General features: G+C 39.1%; 10 protein-coding genes across 10 annotated transcripts; 9 read left to right on the top strand and 1 right to left on the bottom strand.

Annotated features, from left to right (window-relative positions):
• Window positions 1–823: 823 nt before the first annotated feature.
• Window positions 824–3,869, top strand: MONOS_9497 (uncharacterized protein; the record flags this gene model as incomplete). Its single annotated transcript, XM_067880003.1, has 2 exons — window positions 824–1,855; window positions 2,102–3,869. 2 exons carry the CDS (start codon window positions 824–826, stop codon window positions 3,587–3,589), a joined length of 2,520 nt encoding a protein of 839 aa, XP_067727476.1. The 3' UTR covers window positions 3,590–3,869.
• Window positions 3,870–5,049: 1,180 nt separating this feature from the next.
• MONOS_9496 (uncharacterized protein) lies at window positions 5,050–5,862 on the top strand (the record flags this gene model as incomplete). Its single annotated transcript, XM_067880002.1, has 1 exon — window positions 5,050–5,862. One exon carries the CDS (start codon window positions 5,050–5,052, stop codon window positions 5,860–5,862), a length of 813 nt encoding a protein of 270 aa, XP_067727475.1.
• A 220-nt stretch (window positions 5,863–6,082) lies between these two features.
• On the top strand, window positions 6,083–6,805 carry MONOS_9495 (uncharacterized protein; the record flags this gene model as incomplete). The annotated part of the gene is made up of 1 exon (XM_067880001.1): window positions 6,083–6,805. One exon carries the CDS (start codon window positions 6,083–6,085, stop codon window positions 6,803–6,805), a length of 723 nt encoding a protein of 240 aa, XP_067727474.1.
• Window positions 6,806–6,860: 55 nt separating this feature from the next.
• Window positions 6,861–7,508, top strand: MONOS_9494 (uncharacterized protein; the record flags this gene model as incomplete). Its single annotated transcript, XM_067880000.1, has 1 exon — window positions 6,861–7,508. One exon carries the CDS (start codon window positions 6,861–6,863, stop codon window positions 7,506–7,508), a length of 648 nt encoding a protein of 215 aa, XP_067727473.1.
• Window positions 7,509–7,890: 382 nt separating this feature from the next.
• MONOS_9493 (uncharacterized protein) lies at window positions 7,891–8,277 on the top strand (the record flags this gene model as incomplete). Its single annotated transcript, XM_067879999.1, has 1 exon — window positions 7,891–8,277. The coding sequence occupies one exon, from the start codon at window positions 7,891–7,893 to the stop codon at window positions 8,275–8,277; it is 387 nt and encodes a 128-aa protein (XP_067727472.1).
• Window positions 8,278–9,571: 1,294 nt separating this feature from the next.
• MONOS_9492 (uncharacterized protein) lies at window positions 9,572–10,574 on the top strand (the record flags this gene model as incomplete). The annotated part of the gene is made up of 2 exons (XM_067879998.1): window positions 9,572–9,743; window positions 9,832–10,574. The coding sequence occupies 2 exons, from the start codon at window positions 9,572–9,574 to the stop codon at window positions 10,572–10,574; spliced, it is 915 nt and encodes a 304-aa protein (XP_067727471.1).
• A 288-nt stretch (window positions 10,575–10,862) lies between these two features.
• MONOS_9491 (uncharacterized protein) lies at window positions 10,863–12,380 on the top strand (the record flags this gene model as incomplete). The annotated part of the gene is made up of 2 exons (XM_067879997.1): window positions 10,863–11,158; window positions 11,891–12,380. 2 exons carry the CDS (start codon window positions 10,863–10,865, stop codon window positions 12,378–12,380), a joined length of 786 nt encoding a protein of 261 aa, XP_067727470.1.
• Window positions 12,381–17,545: 5,165 nt separating this feature from the next.
• MONOS_9490 (uncharacterized protein) lies at window positions 17,546–18,940 on the bottom strand (the record flags this gene model as incomplete). The annotated part of the gene is made up of 1 exon (XM_067879996.1): window positions 17,546–18,940. Exon 1 carries the CDS (start codon window positions 18,917–18,919, stop codon window positions 17,546–17,548), a length of 1,374 nt encoding a protein of 457 aa, XP_067727469.1. The 5' UTR covers window positions 18,920–18,940.
• A 1,937-nt stretch (window positions 18,941–20,877) lies between these two features.
• Window positions 20,878–21,707, top strand: MONOS_9489 (uncharacterized protein; the record flags this gene model as incomplete). Its single annotated transcript, XM_067879994.1, has 2 exons — window positions 20,878–21,117; window positions 21,213–21,707. 2 exons carry the CDS (start codon window positions 20,878–20,880, stop codon window positions 21,705–21,707), a joined length of 735 nt encoding a protein of 244 aa, XP_067727468.1.
• A 2,026-nt stretch (window positions 21,708–23,733) lies between these two features.
• Window positions 23,734–25,732, top strand: MONOS_9488 (putative ubiquitin domain containing protein; the record flags this gene model as incomplete). Its single annotated transcript, XM_067879993.1, has 4 exons — window positions 23,734–23,850; window positions 23,912–24,296; window positions 24,347–24,535; window positions 24,860–25,732. 4 exons carry the CDS (start codon window positions 23,734–23,736, stop codon window positions 25,504–25,506), a joined length of 1,338 nt encoding a protein of 445 aa, XP_067727467.1. The 3' UTR covers window positions 25,507–25,732.
• Window positions 25,733–25,784: the final 52 nt, after the last annotated feature.

Here is a 25,784-nt window from a genome sequence, read left to right as displayed (position 1 = left end):
AAAGGGAAGAAGAACAAGAATGCTTCGAGGCCTTCTTAAAGAAAAGAAGAGGAAAATGATCGAATATATTTTAGACTACAAACACTTAAAAAGATTAACGGAATGGGAGAATTTTCATGGAGAAAAATAAAAAAAAGATGATAAGAAGAAAAAACATTATTAAAACAAAGCCACACTCGGAAAATCAAGCGATGAAGTATATTTCTCCCTTGCCACTAATTCTCAGGATGCGTTGCTTGGACATTAACTTATGAGATTTTGAGGATATCAGAAGAAGAAGCGAAGGCAGAAGGAAAGGGAGAAGAAGGAAAACGAGAAAGAAGTTGTATTTAATAAGATTATTTGTGCAAAGAGGGACAGATTTTTGACAGAGAAAAGAGAGATGAAAAAAAGATTGAAATGTCAAAGAGGAAGAAAGAAGGAAAAAGATGAATGGAAATGAGGAAAAGGAAGAAATAAAGGAAAATTGAATTGAAAAAGATAAAGAGAAAAATGAACAAAACGTATTTACATATTTCTATCAACCAAGAAACAGCATCTCGCTGGGAAAAATTCAATTCTTTTTAATTCCGTATCATAATCAACATCTTCTTCGATTTATTATTATTGTTATTCGTCTTCTCCCTCTTCGTTATATTTTTCTTCCACTTCTTCTCCACCTCAAAATCAATCGAAACCTCCTTCGCCTCCTCCTCCTCCTCTTCTTCTTCTTTCTTCTTCTTCTTCTCTTTCTCCTCTTCCTCTCTTCACCCCTTCTTCTTCTTGGCCTTTTGATGCTCCTCTTCTTTCTCAGAAGGAAAAATGGATAGCTTACACATCACAAATGAATTCTTCTTCTTCCTCTTCCTCTTCTTCTAATTCTTCTTCATCTCCGCAACAAAAATCAAATTCTTCGTCTTCCTCTTCTTCATCATCCTCCTCCTCTTCTTCTTCTCAGATCACAAAACCTTCTCCTCTTCGCCATTCTTCCACTTCATCATCATCATCATCATCATCATCATCTTTTTCTTCTTCTTCTTCTTCCTCTTCTTCTTCTTCTCCCTCTTCTTCCTCTTCTTCATCTCCTCATATTACTCTTTCTTCTCAAACCTTCTCTTCTTCATCTTTTTCTCCTTTGCCCGCTGAACTCACAAGCAAAATCGAAACAACTTTGAAATTAAACAGATTTATTCAGTCAATTGCTTCAAATCAAACATCAAAAAGAAATTGTTTTGGAAAAAATACAAAGTCAAATAATTCTTCTTCTTCTTCTTCTTCTTCTTCATTTAATTTGAATCAAAGCAAAAAACAAAGAGAAAGAGAAAGAGAAATAAACCCCCAAACCACTAAATCCAATGAAGAAGAAGTTGCAATAGAAAAAAAAGATTTAGAAGAATTAGAAGAAGAAGAAGAAATTGAAGCAGAATCCGATCTTTTCGAGTGGATTGGCTGTGAAGACGTGTCATTTTTCATTCCTGGCGAAGACATTTTGATTCTTTCACACTCAAATTTTGTTGGTTTGAAGCAGATTTTGAATTCTTTTTCGCAAACAACCTCTTCTTCTCCTCAGAATTTGTTGTCTGATCTTTCACCTCCTGCTTTTTTAAGCAGCGTTGCTTCAAAAACTGCAAGTTCTTCTTCTTCTTCTCCCTCTTCTTCCTCCTCCTCTTCTTCTCTTTCTCCTTTTCCTCTTTCTCCCCTCTTCTCTTCTTCTTCCTCCTCTTCCTCCTCCTCCAATTTCACCATTCTTCATCGTCTTTCTTCAACCATCCCTTCTCTCTGCACTATTCTTCGTGTCTGCATCGACCCCACACTTCTCAGAAACACCTTGAAATGCCTCGTCGCCTTCGCTGAGAGGAAGATGGAGACGATCGAAGTGTGTGAATGTGAGAGTTGATGAATGTGAATGAATCTGAATAAATGAATGAATGATACATATTTACATTCATATATATATTTATTATGAGATGAGAAATGGAGAAACGTGGTTATGTCAAATATAGCTTTAATCACAGTTACAATTAAAATTTTATGAGTTTATAGTTTTTTTCATCTCTTTTATTTTTTATTTATTTATTTTATGAATAAAATTTTTTTCTCTTTATTTTAACACCACCGCCAGATCCTCTGCCGCTACAACGTCCCCTCTCTCCTCGTGTCCCGCGCCTCCTCCACCCTCCACTCAGCCATCTTCGAGAGCTGCGTCACCCTCCTCTCCAGCTTCACCTCCACACAGGAGGACTCACACACAGACGCTGTTATCAAAGCAGGAGGCGTGAAAATCTTCCAAATCGCACTGAATCCGACAGCTCGGCCGTTTGACAGGCAACCTCCTGGTTTCATCCTGAAGCAGGCTTCAGATTATTATGAAAGGGAGGCAAAGAAGAAGGGAGGAGAAGGAGGAGGAGGAAGTGGTGGTGGTGGTGGGTATGTGAGATTGAGGAATATGAATGATGAAGAATTCCAATCTTCTTCTTCTTCTTCCATTTCTTCTTCATATCCATCCACCCCTTTCCCTTCCTCCTTCACTTTATCCTCCTTCCCCAAGCCGAAACCTTCCACCCTCGCTTTGTTCCGCCGGCACGCCTTCGAGCGAGCGCTTTTGGGTGTCAGCAACATCACCGGCGGAACCAACGAGCAGACAGAATCCGTCTTGAACACCTCGATCGTGCCCTTTTTGCTGAAGCAGCTGCTATCCCCCTCATTTTCAGCGAACTATGTGCACGAGACGATCATCACGCTGATGAATATCTCGTGTGGCCCTCTTTCGCATAAACGAGTGCTGATGAAGTGGAAGGCGCATGTGAATGTGTGTGCGATGCTGGCGAGGAGGAAGAGCAGGCTGATGCTGAAGACGACGCTGATGGCGGTGACGTTTCTGGAGAGGATGATGGCAGCGGGGGAGAAGGAGGCGAGGAGGAGGAGGAGGGAGAGGAGGAATGGGAAGGGGAGAGGAGGAGGAGGAGAAATGGAAGATAATGATAAAGAAAAAGATGATGAGGATGATGATGATAGCAATGAAGAAGAAGAAGATGATGATGAAGGCGAAGACGAAGATTCAGAGCTGAGGAAGGAGCTTTTGCTGGACAACGAGGTGCTGGTTGATCTGGAAACAGAAGAGTTGTATTATGAAGTGCAGAATGTGGGGATGTCAGCAACAGACACGCTGAATAGGATGAGCACAGGAAGAAAGGAGAAAGAAGGGCAAGTTGTGGCACTGTTGGGGAAAATCAACAAAGTGTGTGTTCGGATCATGAATGATTATGTCACACCCTTTGATGAGGTGGCGAGCGAGATGGTGGAAGTGGATGAAGAGTATGTGGCGATGATGAAGGCGATGGAGGAGGAAGAAAGGAGGCAGCAGCAGCAGCTGAGGGCGCAGATGAGCGAGAGGAGGAAGATGGAGCAGAGGAGGAGGAAAGGGAGAGAAGGGAGTTTGATGAAGATGACGATGAATATGAATATGAACATGAACATGAAGATGAAGATGAGGATGATGATGGGGATGGATGCGGATGAGATGATGATGGAGGGAGAAGGAGAAGGAGAAGGAGGAGAACGAGAAAAAGGAGAAGGAGGAGGAGGAAGGATGGATGTGGAATACGGTTGAGATGGTTGCATCAAATGTGGATGAAGGAGAGAAAGAGAAAGAGAAAAGGAAAGAGAGAGAATAATTATGAAACATGAAATTTGGATGTTTCAACATTTTGAGATTGTTGAAAAAATAAAAAGATTCTTTTTTCCTTTCAAAAATCCATCAAAATATTTGGTTTGAGAAGATTATTCAAAGAATTTGTTTCTTTTATATCAGTGGGGAAAAAAAATGTTTTTACAGAAAAGAAATTCAATTTTAATATTCTTTCCAAAAAATTTGTGCTTTGGTGATTTCTGCTTGTAATTTTGTGAAATATTAAAAGAAATGCTTAAAATTTGAATGCTGCGTTGTCTGAGTGATAATGCATTTTTTGCAATGTTTCTCAATAATTTTTTTTGAAATTTTATAAATTTTTTTTAAACATCATTTCATTATTTTTTTAAAAAGAAAATTATATTTTTCTTTCTTCAGAGCAATAACATATCTTTTGTGATATTCTTGAATGGATACACAACGTTTTGATATCGTTCAATGGAAAGTCAAAGTTCTGAAAAGAGATCTTTTCAAATGCAAGAAAAACAATGGAAATATTTTTATAATAAGATCGATCACTAGAGAGAAAAAAGAATTTGCTTGATCTTCCAGCTTGAGCACATTAAGAGAATTTTGTCTATCCTTTTTCTATCAACAAGAAATTTTGATCGAACAAATTCGTTTGATTTGTGGTTATTCTCACAATACTTATCGATTAATAAAGATGTTTGTATTTGCTGATTATCTTGTTTATCAAAACTTTGATGCTTTCAAAAACATTCAGAATATATAATAAACTGAATGAGTGCAGCTGACAATGAGATTCAAAAAAAGATTCGTCGAGAAACTTTCACAAGTTTGACTTTCTTTTTGAAATTGGGAATTCATCAATGGAAAAACATTTCATTGCAGAATTGCTCCTCGAGCTTTCAAATCTCACAGAAGATGAGCAAAAACGGAAAATAGGGGAAATGAATGGATTGTTGGACAAGATGAATGAAAAAGAAATGGAATTTGTTTTGAAAATAGCTCCGTTGAACATTGTGAGCAAAATGATTGGAGATCACGAAATGCGAAAAGAAAGCGCAGTGATGTTGTTGAAGCACATTTGCAGATGCAAAATGAAGAATGATTTTGTGATGTCGTATTTTGATAGATCTTTGTTGAACAGGAGATTGAAGATGATAATTCGCAATAGAGCGAATCAACAAACGCAAGGAGCAGGTTTGCTCCTCAATAATGAGTATTATTTTTAAAGTGTGGGTGGTTTTAGATCAAACTTCTCCTACAATTTAACTTCTTTGCATTCCATTGTCCGCAGGAAGAATGACTCAAGATACTGTTAGAGCGCCAAATAGCGACGGCGAGGACAGAGGATATGATCTTATTCACAGGCTTTCAAGGGTAGAAAACATGATCGAAGAAATCACCAGAAGCCAAGCATGGCCAAGTCAGTCCGGAGCTACGGGGATGCTGCCAATGAGAAAAGTGAAGAGGGAACGACTAAGGAATTTTTCACGGGACACACGGACTCAAGTTGGAATGCGCTGGTCAGAATAGCCATCACAACAAAGTGGAGAAGAGACTCACCGGAAGCGAGTCGAGCAATCGAGCTCCTCCAACCGGCTCTCGAATCGGGCTTCGAAGCAGCGAAAGCGATTGCGACCTTCACATTAAAGGAATTGAAAAAGACTCACATCATGGAAGAGGAGAAGGAGCGACTTAGGGGACTGTTTTGCGCCTATGCGCTTATCTCCGACTGTATCAGCAGAATTAACCTACTGAAAGTTATACCCCAATCGGGTTGGGAGAGCGCGAAAGGCTTTTTAGAAGGTGGAATGTCCAAGGAGGTGCCAGTGAATCTAAGAAAGTTGGTTGATAGCACCGGCTTTTTTCGAGCAGAGGGAGATGCAACAGTATGCTGTGCATCTCACGACTCCTCGGCAGGGTTCGGCCTTGCAATGGCCAGAAGTGGACCTCTGAGAAGATACAGTTTAGGAAGAAGCACCCAGGGATTCGTATACAGACAGCTCCAGAGAAGGTGGTACGACAGGAGCTTCACAGATTTCAGGGGAAAGAAGAGAACTCCCCAGTTTCAGGCACAGCTTGCCCCAACCATCGCTGTGAGGCCAGTCCCTATCACTGGATTATTACCCCCAGCTCCCCCAAGAACTCAAAGGGGAACAGCTGTAGAGTTTACAATCAGGACAACCAATTTGGCACAGGAGTGGCGACGAAGAGGGGAGAGAGAGTAGAGAGAGAAGAGAGAGCCGTTCTTTGCCGCGAGACAGAGATGGACAGAAAGCTGTCGAATTCCGAGGGAGTGACAATACTACAAGGATTCACGTTTAATCGGCAGATTGTTACAAGAACGGAACCTGTGGGAGTTTGCGAGAATATCAAAAATCCGATGACCTTGTTCTATGGCGAGAAGATGATATAACAAGAAATCTCGAGAGACTACGAGATGGAAACATGGAGAGAGAACACAGAAGGAGACTGCGTATTTCTTCGCAGGACAAGACAGAAGAACGATCGGAGCTCCGGGAAGGTGAACGAGAAGGGAGTCTGGAGAGCTTCTGGGATTGTTATCGAGCACCCAATTGGGAGCGCCCTGGAGGTGAGCTCGAAGACAGCTATAGTAGATACTCTCGAAGGAGAAAAGAATACACAGATGCAGTCTGGCCACAAGACGCCAGGAGTGAAGGAGAGTATTGCGACTGGTCTACCGAAGGAGCCACTGGCTGGGAAACTCGTGAACGGGCTGAGCGAGTGGAAGAAGATTGGGGGAGACAAACTAGTAAGCCGTGGTATAAGAGCTCGATGGAAAAGCCCTCAGTCCCCAATCTTTCTCGAGGAGAGAAAACACAGACAGGAGTTTCGGGGGACGACAGAGATGACGAGGAATTATTTATCTTTTATGGAGGAGGAATTGAAGGAAGGAGTGGTGAAGCCCAAACAGGAGTCGGAGGTGAAGTGGTTCAACCAGACATTCATGGTGATAAAGAAGAACTGAAAGTGGAAAAAGATCCTACAAGAAAACAGACCAAGGAGTCTAAAGAGAAGGAACAGACCGGCGGTACTAACGACGTACGCCTCAGAGCTGGGATGGGGTGCAGTATTAACAATATCGAGGGAGAACAAAGAGGAGAAGAAATATGTCCACGGAAGTTGGACCCCCCAAATAGAGTGCATTAGCGATCAATGAGAAGGAATCCAGAGCAGCGTTGAGAACACTAGAGAGAAAGGGAGCATGACTGCAACAACAGAAGATAGACCATATTTGTCTGAAGACAGACAACATGTCCACGAAGTGGACGATTCACAAGAAAAGTGGAGCACTATCGCTCATTCCAACACTGAGAGCATCGGAGAAGAAATTGCACAGCCTGGACATCACAATACGGACGGAACATCTCCGGGGAGAACAGAACACGGAAGCAGATGCACTCTCCCGGATGGCGAAATAGCCGGACTATGCACTGAAGGGGGAGAAAGTCGCAGAGATATTGCAAACAGTCGCGCCGAGAACACTAGATATAATTTCAGAACCGATTACGCCGGTGCCCTGCGGAAGTACTTGGAGACTATCCTCTCTGAGAAGGAAGAGAGGGAGAGAAATGCAAGGAAACGAGATAGTGCTAGTCCATCCGTTCTTGAGAAATATTGGACGGGTGTTGAAAGAGAGAATGAACGAGCCTCAGAAGGATCTGACGATTCTGATTCTGCCAGCCTGGCAGGGGCAGACCTGATCCCCCCTGCTGCAGTTTGGGCATTCAACAAAGACACTGGGGACATTTCAGGAGTGCATGATACCAGGAGCCAGGATGAGAAGGGAAGGCTGGAAATTACCGCCAGGAGATGTTACAAGCTTCACACTGAAGAAGAGAATATATCATGAAGGGAACTTTTTTTAAAACATGGGGAGAAGACGTTGGAGCAAAGGACATAGCAGCAGCAATACTTAGAAATCAATAGAGCGAAAGAGACACGTGGAGATCGCTGGGAGGGTTCAAACAATACCTTGATAGAGAGAGTATGGACGACACTGACCCCCTCATAAACAAAGATGCCTAATGGATGATGGCAGTGTTCACTGAATCTCTTTAAAATACTAACCTGTCTAGTAAAGTGATTCATCAGGCGAGTGAAATGAAAGATACAGATATATTTCTAAAAACCTATGTTGGGGAGAAGCCGAGAAGGGGCAAGCGATACAAATCAATGTGGGACTTAACAATCATCATGAAATGGGCTGAAAGCACCTACGACGCAAAAGATATATGAACACTCCAGAGGAGAGCCCTCATCCTCACCATGATTTTTGGAACCTTAAGGCCTGCAGAACTGGAAAGAATGAGGAGACAACGATAGTCAAGCAGAATACAATACTCACACAAGTGCAAACAAAAACATCATGGGGAGAGAGGGTTAAGATTATCATAAATAAACATCCAAACCCACGTGTCGAAGCAGTTGAAGCGCTCCAACGCTGGATGGATTACACAAAGACGACTTTTGAGGATGAGCATGTGTGGTTGGACATAGAGGGGAGGAGACCTGCTAACTTGCAGAAAATTAAGGAAGAGTTAACAGCTATTCTGAGAGAAAACGGAATACCCGATACATTTTCCGCGTTCTCGATTAAACATTCAGTGATAACACATTGAGCAAGACAACAAGGTGCAGTTTGGAAGGCAATCAATGCGTACGCGAGATGTGCGCCAGGTTCGAGAGTAGCCCAGGAGTATTACATCGTGTTACTGGTTCAAGATACAAAATGGAACAAGTTCCAAGAATATGGACCATCGATAAAAAATATTTCTTTCATAGTACACGAAAGAAAATGCTACAATTATTTATTTAAAATTTGCTTTTTCTGTCGAAAATGCTTTATTGTAAACTTTCTATTTCAAATTTTGATCTATCCCATTAATATTTTCTAACTTACTTTGTTTTTTTATTCTTTGATTTTTTTTTAAACCTGCACATTTTTGATTTTCACATGATAATTTTTGTCGTTGCAATATTTTGAGAAATACAAATATGTAACTTTTTCACATATTGCAATATGTTTTCGAAAGAAAGTTGCACAATCGAGTTTTTTCTTTCGCACGGGGAATTTCGAGCACAAAGGAATGCACAAACTTCAAAAACTTCAAAAAATTGCAATAACAAAAAGCGCACAGTTTTTTGAGAATTCAATATTTGATTGAAATGAAAAAGGTAACATCAATATTAACATTGTATTCTTAGATGATATCGAAGCTCAGTTTTATTTTGAGACCAAAATCTTTCACAAAATTACATCTATTTAATTTTTGAATGACCAGTTTATTATTTTAATAGCGAATACCGGTAAAAATATTTAAAAAAAGAGATTCGTTAACAGCAGTTCATCTACTGAACGCCTCTTCATTCTGCAGCTTTATCAGCTGAGCATCAAATCCATGCTTAATGATATTTCCTTTTTGGAACAGCTTCGAAATCGATGTTGTTGGATGCGCCTTACAAAAACTTGACACAGAGGGATGTAAAAAGGGAGGAGCGATATCTTTTGAGAAGAAAGCAGAAGATGGACAGCTGTAGATGAGGAATGAAGGAGCAGCGAACAGCATCTGAAGCAGTTCTGAAGGATGTGGTGTAGGAATCTATTCGACATGTTCAACAGACAACAATGACAGATATCCATTTTCGGAGATAAGTCTTGGAGGAGAGATAGTTCAACAGTGAAGAGATATGTTTGTTGTGGCGAATGATCTGAGGAAGTCAGTGAATTTTGAATTGTTTGCGTTTGTTCAACTTTTAAAGGAAGAGGATGGATTTTGAATCTGAGATGTTATTATTTAATCTATGGTTTTTCTTTAACTGATTTTGTCTTTTTTCGAAAAAGAAGCATTTGTTTTCAGAAACTTGTTCATATTGAGCTCCGATTTGATTTTTTCAGTTGTCATTGGAAGGTTGATGTTTGGTTGGACTGAATGGAAAAACACAACAGCTTTCTTTAGGGCAGATGAAGTGAACTTTACAGAAGGCATATCTCTGGACAAGCTGCTGTTTGAGCACATTGACAATTCTATTATTGTGTCATCGAGGGGAAGAGATATACGCAGGTGCGTATCAGAAAAGGAGCCTTGTCTGACGTTTTGGGAAGGGATGAGGGCATTTCAGAGAAGGAATTCAGTTCAGAGAAATCAAAATCAACACAAGTGCTGCCATTTCAGACGAATGCGCCCTTTCAAACAGCTCAATAAGTCCAGCTGTTCCTTCTTCTCCTGGCTATTCTTCTTCTTCCTCTTCCTCTTCTGATGAGCCTTCCTCATATGAATGCACAATCATTGTTGGAAAAGCTATTCAATCTCTTTCTGAGCCTTCTGAGGCTGTGCTCACAAACAAACTTTTGCTCACCTTCACCTCCATCAACTTCTGCCTGCCTTCGTTTTTCGAAACGCAACAAAAGGAACTTCTTTTCACTGAGGCAGGAACAGCCACACTTTTCAAATACTCCTTTGCGATGCAGACTGCAGAAGAAGGCATTGCCTTTGTGCTTTTCCATGTTTCGTCTGGAACACTTTCGATTGAAGATTCCAAAATGGCCGAGCTCTCCTTTGTGACATCAGCCATCCGACTTGCAGCACCCGCTGCACATTTTGTGGCAAGTGCGTTTTCTGTTGATATTCTGAATTTTGCAGATGGATCGTTTATTTCTGTGGGCGATGCGGAAGAGAAGAGGGATGAGGAATCAGTCTTATCAGGGAATGGCAAAGAAACGAAAGCTGGAAAAGAAGCGAGCGAAATCAGACTGGAGAATCTTCAGTGGCATCTCATCCGCAGCACAAATGTGAAGGCATCGATCATTTCTTATGAGAGCGCGCTGTCTGTGGAGCTGGCGATGGACAACTCGACATTCAGCGACTGCAACAGCGAGTGTCAGTTGGGAGGGGCGTTTTGTGTGTGGATGAAGTAGAAGGCGGGTGGGCTGGCTGACAGCTGGGCAAATGAAGGAAGTGTGCTGGCGAATCTGTCGTCTTTTGTGACATGTGCATGCTCAACGAGTGAAGGGAAAGGAGGCGCAATTGCATTGAGCTACCTGGACGATCCAGAAGATTCAGATGCACAGTCTGCGGAGAAAGCGAAGGCGCTGCCAATCAAATTTCGGCTGATTCGGTTTTCTTTGAACAGAGCAAGTGTGTCGAAGGATCTTTTCATTGTCTGCCGATCGTCTGCTGATCAGATAAACGAGGTGCTGTTTTAGATGGACTTCAGCGAGTTGGCCTTTGACAGAGATCATGCGATCTTCGGGATGGACAAAGAAAACGAGGGGCCAATTGATTTGGTGCCATTTATTGTGTTCTACAAGTCAGAGCGGATATTTGTGTCAGGAGAGAACAGGAAGATCGAGAAGGACTGTGGGCGAAAGGAAGACCCGTGTGAGAAGCTGAGCGAGGCTGTGCGGCATCTGAACGAAGGATCGTATCAAAAAGTGTTTGTAATGGGAAAAGTTATTATTTCAGTTGAAATATATATTCGGCATAGGTCTATTTTGTACCAGTTTGGAAAGGCTTTTTTAAATTTTTTTATTAACATATTATTAATTCTCATAATTATTGCAAGCAAACTGCTGATGGAAAAAGTCGAAATTCTCACATCAAAAAATTGATATTTTTTCTATTTTTTCTCAACCCATAATATTTTCCTATTGATCGCAAAGAATTAAAAATTCAATTTTTGACTTTGTGAAGTTTTTTCATTAATTTCATAAGTGTGATTTTTATCAAAATTGTTTTTGTTTATCTTATGTTTCCTAATATTGTTATAACACCATTCGTACGTTGCTCTTTTCACGAAATAACTTTACCAATGTATTTATCATTTTCTCAAGAATATAAATTGAAATCGCGTTAGTTATAATATATAGCACTAAAATGTATTGAAAGGTGGTGTGTGTATGTTTAAAATAGTTGATGAATATTTTATCAAACTGTCTTTTATTTTTTATTTATTTATTTATTTTTTTTTTTGATTTGACTGAATAAGAAAAGACGGTTAATGTAGAGGAAGATCTCACGCGTTTGAGTGCTTCTTCACTTCATGCACACATTCGAGCACTGGCAGAGGAGGGATGTTTTGCCAAAATGTTCCAGCTGCATTCAAAATGAGGAGCCACCAGTTCATTTCGTGCTCGGCAGTGTCATATGGCGGAGAATTGTGTTTCAATCCAAACCAACAAACAGCCCCAAGCAACAACCTTTATTGCTATTTCTTCTTCTTCCACGATTGCAGTTGTACTGATCTTATTCCATATGGACACGATGTAATTTATCACGATTATTACAATCTCTTCTCATCGAATAACCCATTCTGTGAATCGTATACAACGAATACAAATGAAAGTAGATTGTGTTATGCATATGTATCATCAAATAATTGGTATTTTCAGCATACAGAAAAGAAGGATTGGCTGAAGGAAGGGATGAAGGATCGATATGTTGGGGTGAGTGGGAATGACGCAAACAATCTGTGTGGGATGAGTGAGGCAGCACCGTGCAAGACCGTGGGGCATGCGGTGGGGTCGAGCATGGCGCAGCTGACCTCGACAATCACGTTGCTGAGTGGGAGGCATGTGAGCGAAGGGACAACAATCAGTGTTGGGGAAAAGAAGATTTCTGTTGTTGGGAGAGGGAAGACAGTGAGTGTGATTGGAAGGAATTTGCATTCTCCGACTTCACCAACACTGTTCAGTGTGACGAGTGGGCAGTTGGAGTCGAAATAATTATGCTGGCTGGAATAACGGCAAATCCCAGGTCTGAAGAAGGTAATCCAATAAAATCATTCGTGTTTGTGTTGGCATTGCCACAACAGCCAATAACTGCCGTTGAGTCAAAAAAAAAAAAATCTGCCGCATCCCCTCGTCTCCACGCTGCACCTCTCCCAATCTCCGTTTTCATCGCTCTCATCGCCTTCTCTGATGTTTGAGTTCACCCAAGCACTGGGATCTTGGAGAAAATTCTTCTGTTGCAAAACATCATCAACTGAGCCCTGCTGAGAAACAAATTGCGACATAAACGCCACAGAATGTGTGACTTCAACGGCTTTATCGAGAGACAAACAAAATGGCATACCTCTATCACATCAGCAGTAAAAAGATTGAAAAAAGAAAAGAAATAGAGCAACCCACAAACACACTCGCACATCCAGCTACAGCATTTTGAAGGCGTAGAATGTTGAAGGATGAATAACAAATATTATTCACTTACGGGCACAGCCAGATTTCCTTAAAAACTCAGCAGTTCATCAGCTGTTCCACCTCAAAAATCGAATTTCACACTTCAGAAAGAGCTGCGTGCCATTTTTCCTCCATGTGAAAACAATTTTTTCAAGACACTTCGTCTTTTAACAAATAATTTTTTTAAAAACAAATACATTCATTGAACTTTTTTGTTTCTCTTTAATAAAAAATTTCTTCAAAAATGGTGAAATGTTGGATTTAAAGTTTTCTATATGAGGTGATTCTCCAATATTCAACTCAGAACCTTTGAAAAAGCGTTTATCTGTTAATGCAGTTTAAAAAGGGATTTTCGCACGCTGTTTCTCATGTGTTTTTCGTTTTGTCTTTAGATGCCACACTGAAACCTGGATAAAAATAAGACAAAATGGTCAAAGAATAAAAGAAAATGCATTTATGAATTGTTATTGAAGATTTGAAAAAAGTTAACAACAAAGTTATTAAAATACAAAAAAATCAAGATGACAGAATTTGGATATTATGAAATCAATGACTCAGAAGTTTTCACAAACCAATGAAATTTCCTCGTCTCTTTTCTGTATTCCATATATCAAATGCCTCTTTGTCTTAGCCTTTTTCTTTCATTCTTCTCTTCTTCCTTCTCTTCTCGTTCAATTAAACTCTGTTGTTTCAAAATTCTCTTTCTCCGTCTCTATCACATTTCCTCAAATTCTCAAAAGCCAAGTCCTCCAGCCTATGTTTCCTGGTGCGTCTACTCTTCATCCACCACCACTTCATGGGGAGAATATTTATCCAATATTTTCTCAACTTTTCAACTTGCTTCGAAAGGGCTCATCCTGGCCTCAGCTTTGCTTCCAACAGCCAACAATTTATCCTTCAATCTTTTCTCTCTTATCTTCTATTATCTATTTCCGGCATTTCAGCTCCAAAACACACACAGCGTCGATCACCTCCATCGTCATTTTCAACAATCTTGCCATGAATGGAGCCATCACACACACGAACCTGCAACAGCTCCTTTTTATTCACTCATCGCAACTTCTTCACTTCACAATTCTATTTCTTCTTCCTCCTCACACAGCTTTCCATCAATGTGCAATATCAAAACAAAGATCAAGCATTCTGGACCAATTTATCTTTACACATTGGTTCTTCATTGTCACTTCCATCTGTTCGACAATTCTTTTGCACCAGCTCATGGAATATCAAATCAAACAGATGATAAACTTCTTTACCATCCAACTCTTAATAATGGCCTTTGTGGTTTATTTCGTTCAGTTCACACCTTTTTCTTCCTTATCACCAAGAATTTTTCTGCTTTATCTCGTCCATTCTTTCCTCTCGCATTTCATTTCTATTAATTCTTCTCATCCAGCCTCTTCACATCCTCTCCCAAATTATCTTTTTCGCTGCTTGCTCTCTCCCATCCTATTAAAATCCTTTCTTTCAAAAACAGCGTTAAGTCGATCTTTCATCGTATCAGCTGTTCAACGTGGAATTAATTACAAGATGAAAATAATCACAATTTGAATATCATTATAAAAGAATATTATTTGAAATCAACAATAGAATTACCTTTGAAAAGTGTTGTTTTCGATATTGTCCAAAGTACAACTATAATTGTGTATGCACAAGAATAAATTTCAAACATTGAATCAGCTGAAAATTGTCAAATGAAAAATAATACTTGTAATAATTTACTTGAGAAAACAGCGATAATATTATTTCTTCTCTAATTATTGCATTGAACAGTTGCTTTGAGCATTACAAAGTCAAAAATTGAATTTTTAATTCTTTGCGATCAATAGGAAAATATTATGGGTTGAGAAAAAATAGAAAAAATATCAATTTTTTGATGTAAGAATTTCGACTTTTTCCATCAGCAGTTTGCTTGCAATAATTATGAGAATTAATAATATGTTAATAAAAAAATTTAAAAAAGCCTTTCCAAACTGGTACATAATAGACCTATGCCATACATTCATTCTGTGACAGTTCAGGCTGTTGGAAACACACAGACTGAGGTTTTATTTGCTCGAAAATCACAAAATCGGATGAAAAATTGAATTATGTTGTTGTTTCTTCACTGGAAGGCCAGTTTTTGAAGATAAACATCGTCTTTGGACCCAGCTTCTCTTCCCCTCATCGCTCTGTCTTTGGAGTGAGAAGCGGAAATATGATGCTGAGTAACTGCGCAATCACGTAAAAAGAGCCGGCACATTTGGCAAACACCATTATTTGTGTTGAGAGTCATTGTTTGTGTTTGAGCAATGTTTCGTTCTCAGCCATCCGCTTACAGGCATCAAGACGGCAGCTATCTGCAATGGTATTTGGAACAAAGTAATCTGATCAGTCTTTATTTGTACCAAAAGTTGACCATTCATTCATCGAGGTTTTCTCAGACTGTACTGTTGTGTCACCGGATGCAAACTTCAAAAAATTTTTTACTTCCAATTTTGAGAAAAATTCACCTCAATGTGCCTATATCATCATCACACAGTAGTCCTTTCTTTTTCATCCAGAAGAATCGGAATATAACATGAAAGCACACGAAGCATCAGTGACTTGAACACTTTATTTTCCAGGATTTTTTAAGTCAAATATTGCAATGCATTCAATTCAAAATTACCGGTCAACTGCACAGATATTTCGTCAAATCAGTTTTCAAAAGGAAGCTTTTATATTATGCAATTCATGTACTCATTTTTGTCTTAGAAATTTGTCAATTTGATTAAAAACTCAAAGTTATTATATAATCTTTACAGTTGCATTCAAAATTGATGAAGCGATAGTTTGTGAAACAGCATAAAGCATATAATAATAAACCTATAAGATTTTATACGTGAGAATGAGAAGATGAAGCTTCAAATTTTAAAAAATGAGACAAAACAAAATCAAGAAAGTTAGAAAATATTTATGGGATAGATCAAAATTTGAAATAGAAAGTTTACAATAAAGCATTTTCGACAGAAAAAGCAAATTTTAAAAAAATTATTGAAGCATTTTCTTTCGTGTGCTATGAAAGAAATATTTTTTATCGAAGGTCCATATTCTTGGAAGTTGCCCAAAATGGAACCTGGACGCACTCGGCGGCTAAGTACCCCTTGCAGGAGAGGGAGACAAGTCTGAGAAGGATAGCGAAAGAATGGATATTTGAAATGAGAATGGAGAATCAGGAACAAAGGAATACACGGAAGAGACATCACAGGCTGGGGGAGAAGTGGATATGAGCAAAAGGAAGAAATCGAAGAGACGAGGGCCAATTCCAGAGAAGAGTTCACAGCATGAGAACAAAATTGCACAACTTCCCAAAGGTGATGAGACACCCCCCCCCCCCCCCATAATTCCCCGCAGTATGTTGTAACTGAAGGGGGGCAGACAGACTGCCTTGCAGAAAAAGCTTGAAACTGATAGGAGGAAACACGGAGTGAGAAGCATAGGACAAATTGTCTGGACTGCAGAAACAGCTAACACCCAATCAAGGACACTCCGAAAGCATCCCAAGAAAGAGAGGGAGCAGAGACAGCAGCACCTTCATCAGCAGGTTCTCCAAATATCCGCCGCACGATATTGTGCAGGGCAGGAGGGTTTAAGATCAGAAGAAAAGAAAAAGTTAGGGATTTAAAAACTCATTATCGAGGAGCAAACCTGTCTCTCTTTTCGTTTTATTAAAAAAATGAGATCTGGAAAAGTGTTGAACATACTAAATTTGATACCTTCTTCAAATATATGTAACGGAATAAAACACAAACTTGATAATTATTAAATGATTATTGAAGGTGTTATTCAAAACAAACAGATGGTGGGCTTTGTTTTGATTGATAAGTCGCAAATGTTTTATTTTCACATTCTTTGAAATTCAAAATTTATTTGATCAATTCTTTCAATTAATTTATCAAATTTGAACAGAAATTTAATTATTTCATATTGGATATTTCATGTTGTTCATATTTGTTTGACATTTATTTTTCACAAATCTATTGTGATATACATGAAAAAATACCAAAAATCTTTGAACCAGAAATTTTAACATTTGTGACTTTTCAAAAAGAATATTTAATTATATTTCAACCAGATGAAATTGTCACTCAATGTCAAATGTTTGTTGAAGTGCTTTTTTCATTATTGCATCGAATTCTTCAACGCAAAAGATAAATGGAGAAAAAAATCAGATTTGTTTTGGATTCTTTTTTTCACTTTCGAAAGAGTATCTTCCTATATTACTTTTCAATGAATAAACTAAACATATTGGTAGAAATAAGATTCTCAGAAAAACAAACAATAAATTGGTTTTTGAAACTCATGTTATCTTTTTTATTTGAAAAAAATGGTTTTTCTCTTTTTCATTTTTGAGTAAATGATTGATTCTATGTTTTCGTTCTCATCATTTTTTTGTTTTGTGTTGTTTATCATGAAAGAAAAATAATTTAAAAATTCATATGATTTACTTTGAAAATCAATAAAAAAACAAACAATGATTTTTATTAATGTAGAATGAGTGGAATTAATTTTATCTGAAGTGTGTAAAGTTCAATTCGATTGATCAAAAGTTGATTCAAGAAGAAGACATGAAAAATGATACACATTTTTAGAAAAAACGAAGAATAGAAAAATATGAGATGAACAAAAGTTTAATTTTTCATGAAAACAAAGAGAATATTGTCACAAAAAAAATTAGGATGTTTGAAATTTTAGTTTTTCATCCATTTTGGTGGATCAATTTCAACTTTGTATTTCCACATCTTTGCCATTGTCCAACCAAATATATATTTTTGTGAATTAGAATGCCTCATCCACATTGGAGGTTCTGTTTTGACTTTCTCAATCCAGTGCATAGCCATTGTCGTTCCCACCAAATCACAAAGTGTGTTGTCATGTCTCATCCAGACTGGCGGTTCAGTTTTGTTTTCAGTTATCCACCACATGGCATCCGTTTTCCCATCATTATCTCTAAGTGTGTTGTCATATTTCATCCATTCTGGTGGCTTTCTCTCCAATTCCTTAATCCATATCCTCGTCAATGTATTTCCTTTTTTATCCGCAAGCGATGTGCTGTGCCTCATCCATTCTGGTGGCTCTGTCTCCACTTCTTTAATCCAGTGCATTGCCATCGTCTTTCCATCGTTGTCACAAAGTGTGCTTCTGTGTCTCATCCACTTTGGAGGCTCTTCTTTTTTCTCGATGATATGGCGCATGGCTGCTGTTCTTCCATTTTCATCACACAGCGAATAGTCATGGCTCAACCAACTTGGAGGCTCGTCCTTCGCAAACATTTTCCAGTAATCGGTCATCATCCTCCCATCTTTGTCAGTGAATGTTGCTTCGTGCCTCATCCATTCCGGTGGCTCGGTATTAACATTTGCAATCCAGTGCATTGCCATTGTTTTTCCATCCTTGTCACCAAGCATGATGTCGTGCCTCATCCATTCAGGCGGACTTGAATAAACGCTTGCGATCCAGTGCATGGCCATCGTCATACCTTCCTTATCAGCAAGAGTAATTCCATGTCTCATCCATTCTGGAGGTTCTTTTCGAACTGCATCAATCCAGTGCATGGCAATTGTGCCCCCTAACTTGTCTGACAGCGTCACGCCATGTCTCATCCATTCTGGAGGATCTGTTTTGATTTCTTCAATCCAGTGCATGGCCATTGTCTGTCCCAAATTGTCTTTGAGTGTTACACCATGCCTCATCCATTCAGGTGGATCTGTTTTTATTTCATTAATCCACAACATAGCCATTGTCCATCCCATATTGTCTTTGAGAGTGATGCTATGTCGCATCCATTCAGGTGGATCTGTTTGTACAAAAATAATCCACCACATGGCCATTGTCCATCCAAAGTCATTTGCCATAGTGTTGCTATGCCTCATCCATTTCGGAGGTTCTGTCTTAACTTCTTTAATCCACCACATAGCCATTGTATCTCCTTCGCTGTCAGTAATTGCTGCATCATGTCTCAATTCTTTTGGTGGTTCAGTTTCTTTTTCTTCAATCCATTCCATTGCTTCTGTTTTATCTTTTGCATTTTCAATATTTTCTATTCCTAAAAATACGTTTCCCATTTCACTTTCACTTCAGTCTGAAAAAAACACAAAAGAAACTGAGAACAATGTTTTTTAAATTATTCAATCGATCTGTGAAGAACAAAAAATATATTTTGGGCGTTAACAAAGTTTTTTGAAAATAAGGGTTACTCAATCGATTTTCAATGTTAAAGTAACTTTTTAAAATTAATTATATGTTTTTCGATATCTTTATTGATAATAATTGAAATTATTTTGAATCATGAAATATTTTTGTTTTATTGAAAGATTTATGCTCATTTGAAGCATAGCACACAATTTATGTGTTGAAATTCAACCAATTTGTTGCTTGAATTTTCAGTATTCAGCAACGCACACATCCTGGAAACAGGTTATTGATAACATCGAAACACTCTTCCATTTGCTGAGATTGATGAGTGATTGTCTGAACTCTGAGTTGCATGGATGAGTTGCGTCGATTGACCGGATGACGATAAATCAGCAAGAATTTTATACACTTTCAGAGATGTCATTTTTCGAATTGGATGACACAGGAACAGTTGGATTTCCATTTTTGATAAAAATCGATTTGACGTGTGTGCGTTTTGTTTCCCCACAAACTTGTTGATGTTTCGAGTGTTTTTTTTCCTTCTGAAAACACAGAAATATGGCAAATGACATTTTATTGAACAGGAAATGCATTTCAGACAGAATGATGGAAAAGGCATGTTTTCATTTTATTGAAATTATTCAACGAGAGAAAGCACAAGAAAGTTTTGGAATTTTCAAAACTATTAATGGAACAAAATACAGGAACCAAATGGGCTTTCAATTCGTTGAATTATGTCAAAAGGAAAATGACTTATTCTCAGATTGCATTTGGAGCAAATATTGGAGAAATGCACCTCAGAGATTTTTGAGAAGGAAAGTGGCTGTCATCATCAGCAAAGGCTAGTCATTTTCATCAAACAAGAGGAGATAAGACATGCAAAACAAGCAAAACAGAATGACATTTTTATTTCACAAAGAAGTGGTTTCTCTCGCATATGAAAGGGAATTCATCTTTTTAATGGAAATGCCATTTGCCAGCCAAAGTTGTTTCAGGTTTTGCTATCAGCCCGAAACAAAAGAAAAGCAACATCAACGAAGTGTTCAACAATACATCTATTGGTAAACAGACAGAACAAAGAGCATCTTTCATTTTTATTTCTTTTTCTGAAGGTCTGCCAATTGAGAAAGAAAGGCGATTTCTGTTTCGAGATTATCTTCAATGTCATCGCAAACATCAGGGGAGAAAAATAGAGATTGTCAAATTCTCTGTCTTCCTCTTCATTCTTCATTCTCTTCTGGACAAGGTCATTATTTCTCTCCACTTCTTCAAATTTGTGAATGAATTATTGGACGTTGAGCATCTATTGTTGAATATCACAAATCGAGCACATTTCAGTCAACCCATTTCATTTTCATTCATCTGCTCTCATTTTCATTTTCATTTTCATCTTCATCTTCATCTGTCAGATGTTCCATTGACTTTTTCTGCATTTCAATCTCACAGACAACTTTGAAGCATCTTCCAAAGCTCAGAAAATAGAATATTCATTTTTCATCATCAGCAATTTCACTTCATTTAATTCGATCGATCAATGTTCTTCTTCAAATGGAAAAAATTAACAGAAAAGATTTAAAAACAATTAGAAACATTTTTCTTCTTTGCATCCTCTTCTTCTTCGAATGTTCCTTCTTCATCAAATATTTTTTCTTCTTCAGTAAATTCTTCTTATATTTTCACCTAAAAATCTTCTTCTTTTTCTAATAATATTTCATTTTCTTCTTCTTCGTCTTCTTCAACTGGAATAGCACGCCGATCAACTTCGCCATTTCGGAGGCGGAGAAGCGAAGAGAAGAAAGTGACTGGAGATGATAAGCCATCATCAGCACCTGCAATTGACCCTTCGGATGCCTCTGCGGTGGCAGCTTCATACACATCAGCAGGAGCGATGGACGACATCGAGAGGCTGCTGCGGATTGTGGTGCCAGAGGCAGCTGGAGCGTATGGGCAGCACATGCCGCTGTCGCTGCAGCTGCTGCTGTCGCCTAGGGCGCTGCAGACACTGCGGGAATATGTTGTGACGCGGCGGGCGATGCTGTATGGGGGTGTTGTGTGTGCGTACGATGTGGCGCTTTCGGTGATGCTTTCGGTTCCGCTGGTGGCACCGCTTCCGTCGCTTGCAGCGACGGTGGGCACGAAGTCGGGGAGCAAGCGGATCTTTGCATCGGCATATGTGAATGCGATCTGTTTATAACATTGCTGCTGGCTTCGCGATCTCCGCAGTCGAGGCGTGTGGTGGTGAAGCTGGGCGACGAAGTGATGTGGCGAGGGGTTGCAGTGTGTGAAGTGGGGGAAGTTGTGGAGAAGGGGCTGTCAGCAGCGGGGCTGAGGATGGAGGATGTGGTTCTGTTGCCAGCAGCGATTCCTTTGGATGTGCTGGAGGAGCGAGAAGAGGCAGAGGAAGGAGAAAGGAGAGGCAAAGAGGGAGAAGAAAAGGGAGAAGAAAAGGGAGAAAAAGAGGGAGAAGAAGATGGAGGGAGAGAAGGAGGTGATGGGAACGAGGAGAAAGACGGGTATCCGACAGCGCACAGAGAGTTTGTGGAGAAAATCAAAGATAACCAGGGGAAGCTGGAAGAAGCGATGGCGCAGATGGTTGTGGAGGCGCTTGGGCTGAGTGGGCTGAGGTTTGTGAAGGCAGAGGCTGAGGCGGATTCAGACAAGCAGCATTCAGTGGAACCAGAAGTGTGCAGTTCTTCTCCATCTGATGGCATTCAATAGGAGATTTCAAGAGCGGAAGAAGAAGAAGCAGATGGATCTTTGGGCATTGCTTCAGATAGAAGTGAAGGAAATGTGGGGAAAGAAGCGGAAAATAAAAAGAAGGAGCGGAAAAATAGGAGCGAGAAGAGGAAGAAGAAATTGTTGAAGAAATTGAAAAAGAAGGTGAAGAATGTGAAGAAGGTGAAGAAGGTGAAGAAAAAGACGAAGAAGAAAAAGAAAAAAGAAAGAAAGAAAGAAAAGAAAAGAAAGAAAAAGAAGAAAGAGATGAAGGAGGAGGAGGAGAATAAAGAGAATAAAGAGAAGAAGAAGAAGAAGAAGAAGAAGAAGAAGAAGAAGAAGAAGAAGAAGAAGAAGAAGAGGAGGAGGAGGAGGAGGAGGAGGAGGGAAAGGGCAAACCGCATTGATGCAAAGACATGCAGCTTTTTACACAAATCGAACAAAAAAAGACGAACATAGAAAATTCTATCAACTTTTTGAAGGAAAGAATTTTTTTTTCATTTTAACAGGAATGATTTTGGAATAGGCGTTTTAGAAGCGGAGCTTAAAGGAAAAGGAGAAAACGGTGCAGATGCATCTCACGAAGCGCCTTTTTGAGTGAGAAGAAGGAAAAAGAGCAGAAACGCTCCTTTGCCTTCTGGGAAGAGCAAAATGCAGCAGAGGGTTATTTCACAGTTTGTTTCTCTAACTTCTTCGCAGCCGTCTCTGTCATCGTTGAATGAGCAGTCAGTTTTACCAGAATCTCTAATGGCGCATATTCTTCACTCCATCATCAATGGCAAGAACAAGTGAAAACGCTACAAATGTCTCGTTTTGCCCTCCTTTTCAACAAGCAACTGCATCGAAAGCGTGTTAAAGTGATGCAGTGTCATTTCTTTGCTCATCACTTCTGGTTTTGAATTAGACAGAGAAAAGGATCTAAACTGAAGAGGGGAATTTTTTTTTTCGGTATGGATTGACTTTTCAGAGGCAAAAACAGCAAATCTGCTGTTCCTGGAAAGAGCACTCAGAATCGATCTTCCTCTCATGCCTTGTGTTATCTCAGCGCTCTAACTTCTCTTCTTACCAGGAACCATCCACCTTTCCCGCTGATGGCTATTTCGTTGTATCGGGTTCCCTTCCTGTGCACCATCAGCGCACGCCACCTCTGTTTCTGCTTCAAATTGTTGTCCGAACTGTAAAAGGGTTTTCTAAAACTGTTTGAAGAAGTTGAACTGCTGAACTGGAACGCTTCTTCTCGCTAGGTAATTCTTCAGTCATTTTCTGTTCACCTCTTTTGCCTGCTTTGTTTGCTTTTTGCACAGACGGCTTGTTGAAGCCATCGCTTCTGTAAGTCACTCCTGCAATTTCTCCCTCAACAAATTTGAAATCAGTGATTTCTCTTTTTTTTCTTTTCAACTGCAACTGATCAAATTCCAATTGTCTTTATCATGAACTGACACAGCTTTATTTTGCTTAATTCAGTATTAATCAAAAAATCTGAACAGAATCTTGATATTTTCAATAATTAGATTGTTGCCTTTGAAATTGAATTTCATATTTGTTTTTTGTTTTGTAACAGCATTTGAATGATTTCTTTTCATCATTAAATGGAAAAATCAGCATTGTTATCAAAACATTGAAACTGTTTAGAAAATTTTTGATGACGTTTCAGAAAATATTTGTTCTTTATCAACGACAGCAATATCATTTAAAAAAAGAAAAGAAAGTGAAAAAGAATTGAAAAAGATTAAAAATCAAAGTGAAAAATAAATTTTCCACGAAGGTTAATTCTTTGGGAGATGATAAATGGTTTCATTATTCATCAAGGAAAAGGTTAAGTTATTTAATGTTTCCATTTGTCCGTCAGGCCTTCACAGTTTCATCAAATATTTCTTAAGAAATATTTAAAAAAAAAGCTTCAATATATTTAAATAATAGTTGCTTGATCAAATCAATTTTTTTAATAATGTCATCAGATAGTTGTTCGGTCGATTTTCTCATATTCAACGGAAAAATTGTTACTCTGAAACTTGATCTATGTCGTTGCATGAAAAGTGCTAAACAAAGCCTTGCGGAGAAATACGATGTTGATGCGCGTGATTTGTATTTCACTCAAAAGCAAAAGATAGTTTCTGACGATTCAAAAGTGCGAGATGTTCTTGAAGTGTGGTCCATTTCTTTTGTTTTCAACTTCTCTTTCTTGTCATTCTTTTCGTTATTGGCAGAATTCTGAAGAAACAATTTATTTAGTGAAGCGAAAATCTTCATCTGGAGCGGCGGGCACAGCCACCGAAAATGAAGAGCCCTTGCCAAGAGTTGAAGAAAATATTTCGCCAGAGCTGCGCAGCTCAAAGCCTTTTGCTGTTCGCGTGACTGTTTGCAACAACGAAATGAAAGGGAAAGCGGTTGTAGTGGAAAATGTGAGGCCAGATACAACGATTGACGAGTTTGCTGAAAGAGCATTAGAGGCCTTGAATGTTCCTGTTGGATGGATTTCAATTGTTTCAGAAACGGGCACGAAGCATTCCGGAACATGGAGAAGAGGGCGTTTCGAACTTTGGGAAAGTTCAGAAGAAAAATATGTATCTAAGCTGACGTACTGCGGGCAAAGTGGGTTGTCCTGCTGCATTTATCAGTTGATTACACGAATTGTTTGCAAGAGCAGGCTTCTTCATCCACGCCATCCTCCAGCTCAACCTCATCTAATGTTGGATCAGAGGCTGCTGAGCAAAATGGATCTCAAACGCTTACGCTGCAGATCGAGTATGGACAAGGAAATAAACTGTTCATTGAAGCAGAAAAGGAGATGCTTGTGGAAGAGCTGAAGAAGATATTGGAACCGGAAGTAGGTATTTGTGCAGATAAGATGATGCTAGTTGGGAGAGGAAGGATAATGGATGATGATAGGAAGATTTCTTCATTCGGCTTTAAAGATAAAGATAGGCTATATGTACAAGAAAAACAACCCAAGGAATATCAAATTATCATAAGTGCGCCATCAAGAGAAGTTTTTTGTATCTTTGTTAAATCAGAAATGTTCATTAAAGAGTTGAAAGAAAGGATATACGAATATAATAACATACCCCCATATGAGCAGAAGCTGATGTTTGATAGTAAGAATTTGCAGGATCACCGTACACTATCGTCCTATAAAATTCAAAAAAATGTAATAGTATATCTTGTTTTGAGGTTACGCGGAGGAAGGAGCTGTCCATCGCATGCATTTGTGGATGTGACGAACACGGATGCGTTGGTGGAGAGGTCGTTCAGCAGCATAGCCCCGCCATGGCGTGTTGTGGAAAGAGGGATCAGCGTCGAAGGAATATGCGAGAACGAGGGATGTCCTGCATTCAAGAAGCAGGTTATTTGCCGATGGGGAATGAAAGCATTTGATTTGCATGGGGGCAAGCCGTTCTGCCCGTGCTGCCTGAAGCAGATTGTGCCTCTGAAGCCGGGATTCTATGATTGCAGATGGCGGATTTCATCTGTGAAAGAGGATGGGACAAGGATGCAAATGCCATGGAAGGAGGCAGGGAATGAAAAGTATACGACATACGACGAGAAGGAAGCCGGAACAGCAAAGTTTGTTCTTCTGCAAATTGAGGCATTGCCCAGAGGGAGAGTTGAAAAGCATCCGACACTGCCATATGATGTGGCTGTGCCGGAGGTGTGTGGAATTTGCCACAAATGGCAATTCAACGGATCAGTACAAATATACAAATGTGGTCACTCGTTCCATCGCAACTGCGGGAGTGACTGGGAAGAGACTGTTGGAGAGTGCCCAATTTGCCAGATGAAAATGAAAGATCAGACAACTTAATCTGTCTGATTCAAAAGTTATGAATTTGTCAAAGATTTATTTATTTTTTTATTATTTTTAATGAATTTTGTATATGTTGATTTAATTTTTGTTGTGGAAGTAATGATTTATTTTTTGCAATAATTTGCATTCGGTTTGACTATTTTGGCAGATTTATATTTATTTTATTTTATTTATTTATTTATGAATTGGTTTGTTTAAAATTCAAAAAAGAACGAAAGAAAAATTTGTTTCTTTTTATCGAAAACAATAATACTCAAAACTTCTAAAAAAGGTAT

Source organism: Monocercomonoides exilis, assembly GCF_001643675.1.
Source record: "Monocercomonoides exilis strain PA203 chromosome Unknown scaffold22-1379369, whole genome shotgun sequence".
NCBI lineage: Eukaryota > Preaxostyla > Oxymonadida > Polymastigidae > Monocercomonoides > Monocercomonoides exilis.
The sequence above is the reverse complement of the archived record's forward strand: the minus strand, read 5'-3'. Positions and strand labels throughout refer to the sequence as shown.